At 44.4% G+C, this 9,584-nt stretch overlaps 1 protein-coding gene across 2 annotated transcripts; it reads right to left on the bottom strand.

Annotated features, from left to right (window-relative positions):
- Window positions 1-463: 463 nt before the first annotated feature.
- CALCB (calcitonin related polypeptide beta) lies at window positions 464-9,174 on the bottom strand. 2 transcript variants are annotated; one of them, XM_028732344.2, is made up of 5 exons: window positions 9,043-9,174; window positions 7,339-7,434; window positions 6,671-6,793; window positions 3,509-3,693; window positions 464-973 (listed from the first exon to the last, which is right to left on the bottom strand). In XM_028732344.2, the coding sequence occupies exons 2-4, from the start codon at window positions 7,422-7,424 to the stop codon at window positions 3,534-3,536; spliced, it is 369 nt and encodes a 122-aa protein (XP_028588177.1). In that variant the 5' UTR covers window positions 7,425-7,434; window positions 9,043-9,174; the 3' UTR covers window positions 464-973; window positions 3,509-3,533. The 2 variants fall into 2 exon arrangements, with proteins under 2 accessions (XP_028588177.1, XP_028588169.1); XM_028732336.2 differs by lacking the exons at window positions 464-973; window positions 3,509-3,693 and adding an exon at window positions 5,050-5,769.
- Window positions 9,175-9,584: the final 410 nt, after the last annotated feature.

Raw genomic sequence — 9,584 nt, 5'->3', positions numbered from 1 at the left:
GGAGACTGATGAGGACTGTAGTCCAAAACATCTAGAAAGCAGCTGATGTACATCCTCACACTCAGTAACAAAGGGAAATACTGCATGGAGAGAAAAACATTAATTTCTCCATCTTATCCATAAGAAGGTACACTCTGACTTGCTGTAACACACACTGGTCATAGCCATGACTAGGGTTCCATAGTGCTGGGAGCAGACATGGAACCAAAAAAAAATTGGCTTTACATATGAGGGTGTCTGCAAACAAGGGATTTATTGGTTTTGAACATTCAAATTGTTGCTTTCTGTTAATATTCTATAGCATCAGACATTAGATAGAACATCCAAGTGCCGTGCTGAAATCTAGCAAAGCTCTGTTGAATCTGATATCCAACAGTGACCACTGCCAAGAGTTTCAAATATCTGCATAGTAAATTAGCAATAAAGAAAATGTTTAAATGAAAGATCAGTTTCTCAATCCATGTGTATCTAAAATACTTTTTTTAATCTTGCATAAATTCACAAATGATACAATATTGTAAGTGTATTTTTTTAAACATACTGTACAATCATGTCAGTTAACTGTTTTACATCAAGGCACAGCACACCATATCTTACAGATATACCTTGATAGGCAGCAATTTAGTGTAATCCCCGAGATTTGGCAGTATTGCCAAGATAAATAGCATGGGTCATATTTCACAGATATGCTAGAAGATAAATAAGTAAATAAATAGATGCTGTCACATTTTATTTGAAATAGAACTGCATATAAAAAGAATATACAATAATTTAATTTGAATAATTATCTTGAGATATATATATCTCTTATATATATATAACAGAAGTGCTTCAATTTAATTTCAAAACAAAAACATTTCTTCAATATTAGAAGGATGCAAAAATGAGTCTTTTATTCGGCCATCTTGATTTATGGAAGAAAGTTGCTTTCAAGAGAAATTAAAAGGCGTTTGCTGCTCAGTTTCATGGCAATCTGAAAGAAATCAAATTAGATGTTACACAAATTTGATAGAGCAATCCTATAGAGTGGAGGGTGATCTTTGATGGAGCTACCTACGCCCTACCATGTAGCTTTTCTTTTCCTGCTATTTCTTGGGGGGGGGGAGAATGAGGGACTTCAAGCTCAAAGCCTTTCTTGGCACACAAGCCAAACACCCTGTGCCAGGCCCCAATGCCAGTACAGCAACATTGGTGGTGGCACTTTTTTCCACTGCATCAGGTAGACCTCTGGCAGTGCTGGGAATTCCAGGGAAGTCCATGGCATCTTGGCCCTCTTCTCAGGGAGCATTGGACTGCTTCCCAAAATTTTATGTTTCCAGTGACCTGAGCGTCCCAGAAATGACCCCCTGAGTAATTAGGACACTGGGTAACTGATTGCCACACCTCATACAATGGTTGTTGGGTTTTAAAAAAAAACCATCAAAGGGGTTTGTTTTAGGAAGCCTCTGCTTGAAAGGTATTAGTGCAGTTATGATATGCCTATGGATGACCAGATTCATGTTTCAGCATTTAAAGTAGAAAAAAATACATTAAAAATGTACTATCTCACAAGTCATCTATTCAGATTGGTGAGATATTAGAACCTCAGGCAACCTAAATGATGGAGAAAACAAGGTGATCCACTTCTACAATATCTGAGCCATCTCAGGACCAGCCTTGACAAAAATGAGTCAAGGACAGGAAGAAGAAGATCTCAGAAATTGTTTGGGTGGCCTGAGAGCAACACTGTATTCTTACTACTTTTCTGCACTGATGCCAACTCACCCCATGCTATTGTGCTAGAGGAGAATCTTAAGTCAAGGCCAGGGATCTAGAGTGTCCATTCCTCACCCCTCAACTTGGAAGGAAAATCTGGAAGCATTCCAGGAGAAACGGAGCTAGCCGGCAGTGCCAGTTCAACATCCATTTCAACCCAGTGGGGAAATCTCCATGCAGAAATATACAATGCTGCGGTAACAGCACAAGGAGGCAGCACCTTAAACACTGATTTAGGAAAGCATATCTAGACATACAGGGGTCGCGGGTGGCGCTGTGGGTAAAAGCCTCAGTGCCTAGGGCTTGCTGATCGATAGGTCGGCGGTTCGAATCCCCGCGGCGGGGTGCGCTCCCGTTGCTCGGTCCCAGCACCTGCCAACCTAGCAGTTCGAAAGCACCCCTGGGTGCAAGTAGATAAATAGGGACCGCTTACTAGCGGGAAGGTAAACGGCGTTTCCGTGTGCTGCGCTGGCTCGCCAGATGCAGCTTGTCACGCTGGCCACGTGACCCGGAAGTGTCTTCGGACAGCGCTGGCCCCCGGCCTCTAGAGTGAGATGAGCGCACAACCCTAGAGTCTGTCAAGACTGGCCCGTACGGGCAGGGGTACCTTTACCTTTACCTTTTATCTAGACATACAAAAGTAACAGGTGCTTTCTCTCTTTTCTTAGCTATTGCTGATTTTAATTTCTATTTTGAATGCTTTTATATACTTGTTTTTAACTGTTTTTAAGCAATAATTTTAATGTTCCCTATTCTATATTTTTTAAACTGCTTACAGATTGTTTTAACAAACAAGTGGTATGCACTTTTTGTTAAATAAATAAAATAAAATAAAATAAGGGGAAAGTGGTGGGAGCCTGAAGGTTTCTGCCAAACCTAACTCTAACTCCAGAGGTATGTGGAAAGACTAGAGTACAGGGAAGTGAGACAAGAGTGTGGAATCTCACCCCTATCTTGACCTCTAAAAGAAAATCCTACCACTCCCATGACATTTCACACATTTCATTTACTAATCATTAAATGGCAGTAGTTGGGCAGACTAAATGCATGGCAAGTAACACAAGGATTCTAAATAAAACCCCAGAATGCCTGCATTGCATGTTAAGATGTACATATCAATAAACAAATAATTCATTCTGTTTTATGATTGGTAATATTGGCTTCCATGAAGCATCCATTACTTGGCCAATAAATTTCAGTTCTTGTAGCTGAACCATTTCAGCTCCAATCCTAACCCCCACTGTATACAGTGGGGCTTACTTTTGAATAGGAATGCATATGATTGCACTGCTAATATCAAGCGCAACTATGAAGATCTAACTCTGCTATGTTTATTCCAACTAAATATTAAGGTGGAAAAATGACCATCTACATACTTTCTCCCTAATATCCTCCTGAATTTGTAAAAAAAAACAAAACACCAAAACCAAACCACAAGTAATTTATTGATGAGAGGGGATGGTTTTTTTTAAGCAGAGATGGAGAACCTGTAGTCTTTCAGAAGTTGTTGAACTACAGCTTTGATCATCCCCAGCTAGCATGGCCAATGGTCAAGGGGTTACAGGAGCTGGAGACCGACAAAATTTAGAGGGACACAGGCTTCCTATCTGCAGGTTAAATCCTGCTCTTCTTTGAGATTTTACTTTTCATGCTCAATGAGGTCCAGAATTCATATGACATCCAGCCAAGCACTGAAATTTATATAAATCAGTAAGACATTGATATTGCTGAAATATGTCTGTAATGCACTTACCATATTCCAGGGGTCATTCAGCAGATTACATCTGAACATTTCTTCTTCGCCTGCCAAAACCTTTTGATCCAACGTTGGTGGGTACAAAGTTGTTCTTGCCCACTCCTCCTGACCTACTCAGGAAGTCTGCCAAACGATGGGTCACACAGGTGGCTGTGTTGCAAGCCCTCTTCTGAGTTGTCACGCTGTTTTCCAAAAGAAAGAATTCAGATCTGAGAAACAGAGCACATCTTTCAACAACACCGCGTTTTATAAGCAAAATCCTGGAAAATGCCTGAGAAGATAAAATTGTGCTGGTACTTTATATCCATATTTAAAAGATTTCTATATTTGGTTTGCTCAGGCTTGAAGCAATGGACTTCTGCAGTGCTATAATGACAGACTGCATTTCAAAAAGACCTTGACATTTGCTCTATGGTTTCCCAGATATTTCTAACCATCAGAGATTGTAATCCTCAGCCTGATCGCTCAGAAGAAGTAATGCTTTAGGATTCAACAGATGTTGTCGGTAGTCAGGCAATGCAGCGGGCAGATGACTGCCCCTGAAAATGCAGTTAGACCTGCTTAAACAGAAGTGAAGCACATTATCTCAGTGCTAACCAGGAAGCAAGTATGGCTAGCCTTGCAGTCCTTGTAATGGAATCCTATGCACATCTGTTCAGAAGGAGGCCCCTCTGACTACAATGGGTCTTACTCCCAAGCAAATGAGTATAAGCTTGCTGCCTTGGTGCCCTGGAATTCAGCCAAAAGGCAAATCATAGCATACTGGCACAGTGGCACAAATGCCATCTGTTGGGAGAGTAAGGGTGTGAGAAAGATGCCTTCACTTCCTGCTTGTGGGCTTCCCAGAGACATCTGATTGGCCACAACAGGAAACAGGATGCTAAACTAGATGGGCTGTTCTCATTTTCTCAAGCTTTCAAAACCAATCACTTTTAAGTTCCACTAATTTCAGTGGAAAAATAAGTACTGCCAGGGCTTAACTTTGTCTGGATAACACTCGGTACAATAAAAAATACTTGGGATGTTTAAATTACAAACAGACACACCTTGTAAATCAAGGCAGTCTGTACAATGTAGCCACAAGGAATATTGAAGAAGGCCCCATTCTCCACATGTTCTTAACCAATATAAATTACTCCTGCACCTTACATAGCTTCATGCAAAATCAATGAACAATGAAATAGAAATAAAGTATTAAAGTTCTTACCTGGATGGTTTCAATCAGAATATAACTTTGGTAACTGGCTAACATTTCTAATATTTGCAAACTACGTATAGTACTGCTACAAAGAGTATAATGGGTGATAGATATATATATAGTCAGTGTGAAGTTTCCCACTGACTTCACTGGAGAAAAATTGTCACCCTGTATATTCATCCTGCACTGAGCAAATGCCTTGCATTTTAATACTTATTTAAGCATGACTCCAAAGCAGTCACCCTGAGCTGAACACCATTAAAACCATGCCCAGAAAAGCCATCTTTTTATTTTTATTTTTAACTGATTTGCACCGTTCATAATTAGAAAATAGACCTAATCCTTATAGAAAAATAGGTTTATTGAACAGTTGCATGGTCAGGCACGAAAGAAACATTTATTTATTTATTTTACAATGCGTAGCCAGAAATCAAAGGATTATTATTTGTAAAATAAACATCTAAGAAAATCAGTTGAAAATTCGAGGCAATGCTAGTCCTTACTCATTTTAATTTGGCATGTGCTATTCCCCAGTTTCAGCCAAGTCCCCCCCCCCCCCCAATATATATGTTATATTCTTAGCTGCAACCCTAAGGATGTCTACTCAGAAGTCAGTCCTATTTGACTAAATGGGATTTACTCCCAGGTAAGAGTGTGTGTGTGTGTGTGTGTGTGTGTGTGTGTGTGTGTGTGTGTGTAGGATTGCAGCCTGAATTTCCTAACTTGAAGTTGTTTCACTCCACATTCGCACTCAAAAATAGATTCAAAAGAACATAGCAAAATTAGCAATCAAGGTTAGATCCACATGCATCAAAAAAGAGGAGGGAAAAAATATAAGAGGAAGAGGAGATGAGAGCCAATCTAGTTGTTTCCGAGGGCTTCCTCATAGTTTGCATAGCGTTCGTTTTCCAGGTCATTCAGCACATTCCTTTTCTTGCCAGGAGTTCCAGCCCCGACGTCAGTACGAGGGTAAGTTTGCAATTTGTGCAATTCTTGAGACAGTTTGCCCAACACACAAGTGCTCAGGTTGGCACAGCGTTTGGAAATAGGTCTATCCAAGCTGCAGGGGGGAAAAACATGCCGAACAAAGTAACAGAAAACCATGCGCAGTCATCATGCCTTGTTATATCCCATCCCCACCCCTAGCCCAGACTAAACGAAAACCACAGCAGGAGACCAAACGACCAACAAATAGGCATTTAAAAAAAAACAGCAAGACAATCTCGACGCAGTGCCGGCGCAACAAGGTCCATGCAAAAGGGCTCTATCGGAAGGAGGATCGGGCTGTAGTAAGTGGCAAGTGATTAATTGCTCGCTTGCTTGGGATGCTGACAGCGATCCCGGCGGGACGCGGGGGGGGGGGGGCAGTTCAAGATCATCCGGCATGCATGGTGAGTCTCATTCATCAGCATGCTTTGCAACCGGAGCTCATTAGGGAAGTGCAGGTGCAATTGCAAGACTCGGCCTGGAGAGGGAAGGGGGCGCTGCGTGCACTTGGAAGGCCGCCTCGCCTCTTCTCGACGGCATGCACTGACTCGGGCGCGCGCAGAAGCTTGAGTTGTGATGAGAAGAACTCTGTGCATTTCTCACGGGGGTGGGGTGGAATAAAACCAAGACGTACCTCTTGCTGCCCCACTTTACTCTAACCCCCTCTCTTTCAACTTGCAAGGCCTCTCTTTTTTTTACGAGAAGAAAAAGTAACTCAAGAGGAAGTAACCCAAAAGAGAGCAAGTTAAGACCAATCTGAGACCCCAGTTCATGGCTATCAGAGTGGGATCATCAGGATGGCGGGACCCGTCTCGCAGGAGCTGGGTCTGCACATCCCAGGGAGGAGAAGAGGTCCCATCAGCTGATCTGCCAGGAAAGAGCCCGCACTCCCAGAGAGGAGAGTGCCCCCCCCGCCCCGATCCCCGCTGCGACCACCCCTTCCGACCTCCCCGTCGACCTGTCGCTCTCCTTACCTGTTCCCTTCGCTCGCCCGCTCCAGCTCTTCCCCCAGGTATTCCTTCACCAGCGCGCTTAACAACCGCCGGGCTTCGTAGTCGCCCATGCTCCCTCGGTCTGTGACAGGCTCCAAGCCAGGTCTGTGGGGAGGGAGCGAGGGGGGGGGGAGCTCAAGGCCTGCGTCGCTCTCTCAAAAGGAGGGGTGCTCAAGGGGGAGGGGGTGGGAGGGTCCTTTTTCCAGCCCAACTAATCGAACTGCTGGGGGGGGGATCACAGCACCGCACACGTGTAACTCGTCCATACACACGAGACCACGCTCGCTGAGCTTGTTAACTGGGCGTAGATTGCCCTCCCGTTTTCTTCCTTAACGAACACAGCGAGTGTCCCTGTTTCACCACGCGCTGAAAGGCGTGGGAGGTGGGTGAAGCCTTTTTCCTTCCCTGCATCACCCCCACCCCACTCCACTAGGCTAATCCGTGTCAAGGGATCTTGCCCAAGCGGGCAATCGCGCGCACTCGCGTCCCTCGACGCCAAGCCTTCTGTTGCCCGCCCCCTCTGCAGAACCGGCCGCGTTTCCTTTCCAAATGCCGCCCCACTCGCTTTTCTGGCGATCGCCAAAGCCAAAGAGGCGTTCAAGAGAAGTCTCTGCATGCAGACCCTTGTCCTCCCGCTTGCTGCCTCTTACCTTAGCGGGACTGCCCGGGAGCTGTCCATCAGGCACACCACCAAAGCATAGACAGCCAGGAAGGAGCACATCTTCACCATGGCCATGGCGTTGTCTCTGCAAAATCAACAGGACTGCCGTTCAGAGAGGGGCCATTTCCCACGCTTTGCATCTTCCCGGATCCCATCCATAGCTGTCAACTTTTCCCTTTTCTTGAGAGGAATCCTATTCGGAATAAGGGAAACGTTGACAGCTATGATCCCATCCTAACGCTGGAATTCTGCGCAAACTCACTTGGGAAGAAGCCCCTCACTGGATTACGGCCAGCTCTGCGTTAGCATGCGTAACAGGATCGAGGTTCTAAGGATCCTTTAATTTCCTAGGTTTTTTAAAAAAGGGGGAGGAAGGGTCATGGGATCATCTGCTATTTGCATCGGTCCCCACCCCCAATTTGGTAGGATTTGTGTGTGTTTTATTTTGGAAGTGTGATCTACAAAGGATGCATACGTCGCCAATGCTCAGGTAAGAAGAAAATTGGGAAATTTAGCGGAGTTGATCTATAGCTGGAGGACAGAAGGCATCCAGGTCAACTTCATCAACAGATGGGGACCAATACTATGAAATCGTTGATAATTTTCACGCAATGCTGGGAATCGTGTCGAGCGCGAAAGATCAAGGGAAACGAATAAAATGCGGCCAGATCTGCATTTATAACTGCATATACAAATTTTGTGTATTTTGTTTTAAATTGAAAAAAGGGTGGGGAGGCATAATCCTGTGCGCTGAAATAAATGATTACTTGAAAAATCGGGGGGGGGGTTGTCCTCATTTAAATAAATAGCCCTGTTACGGAAATGATTTAAAAATTGTTTCTGAAAAACAAAATTCAGAAATTATATGGAATATAATAAGCCCCGGTCCTCACACTTGCATGGCTTTTCAGAACAGACATTTGCATATGCAATACTTTTGTTTAAAGAGCTCTGTGGCATCTTAAAGGAAACTAATCTATTATGCCAGGAGTTGCGTCTCTAGTGTCCAGATGAGTTCATTACGGTGAAATCCTATATATAGCTACTCCATTGAATTCAATGGAGACATCTTCCTAGTAAATGGGTATAGAGATGCAGCCCTACTCATTTTGTAAAACGGTTCTTCCCCCCTTCCTGCCACGCCTCTGTGTCCAACACCTTTCTGCACCTGATGGAAGCAGGCAGTTCCCTTTTATTGCTCAGACTGCAATAAAATAGTTTGAAGGCGCCACGAGATTCCTCTTTGCTGCAGCAGAGTTACTCTCGGGGGCGATCATACCCAGAGGAGCATTCCCAATTACACGAAATTAGGTTTCTTGAAGGCATCTCCCACGTGCCATTTTTGCACGACTCTTATTGATAAAATACTCAGAATTAAACGGGCAGCCTGAACGAAAGGGGATTTTCCCCTTGCAGAATGGGAAATGGTTTTAAACGGCCATTCTGCAACCTAGGCGTTTCTCTGCGCTCACGCCTTTTCCGAAGCAAGTGACTAGTAGATAATACCTGTCAAAGCATATCTGGGGGGAAAGTCGTTCTGCTCAAGAATCCAAGGAGAGAAGCACGAAGACGCCACAAGACCCAGCATCAGCCTAACATCCTCCGAACTTGAGGAGTTGCAAGTTCTCCGCCACGGAGAAGCCTTTTCAGCACTCCCTCGACTGGAAAGTCAATAAAAGGAGAAGGCACTTACCTTCAGATGCAAAGCTTGTTGAGGAAAGCGTAGTGCAGGTGGCGGCCTCGGTGTGCGTTTCCCAGTCGTGATGGTCTTCCGTGCCCAACGACCCCCTTTTATATCTACCGCCAGGGCAAAAGTGTGTAGGCGTTCGACGAGCTGCCCGCCAGCCAATCAGCACCTCGGTTATCAACTATAAAACCAATCCACGCTTGACCACGAAACCCCAGCTCCCGAATTACGTCATCCTCCAGTCACTGAGTATTCCATTCACAAAAAAAATTGCCAGTCATTTAGGCACATCTGATAGGTTTATTTGCATTGAGGTCATCGGACGAAGAGAGAGAGAGAGAGAAAGGGGGGGACGCTGGGAGGGGGGGAGCGGGACATATCAGACGATTAATGAAATGTAAGGGAAATCGTCTCGAGTCATTAATAATATCCAGGCCACCCCATACTCTCATCCCTACAAAATCTACCGTATCTTTTTAATGAACAAACCCAAAGGGCAGGTTATTTACTTATTAGAGGCGACATCTACTGCAAAAAATGCTGCATTG

The sequence above is a fragment of the Podarcis muralis genome, chromosome 1 (genome assembly GCF_964188315.1).
Source record: "Podarcis muralis chromosome 1, rPodMur119.hap1.1, whole genome shotgun sequence".
Lineage (NCBI taxonomy): Eukaryota > Metazoa > Chordata > Lepidosauria > Squamata > Lacertidae > Podarcis > Podarcis muralis.
The sequence above is the reverse complement of the archived record's forward strand: the minus strand, read 5'-3'. Positions and strand labels throughout refer to the sequence as shown.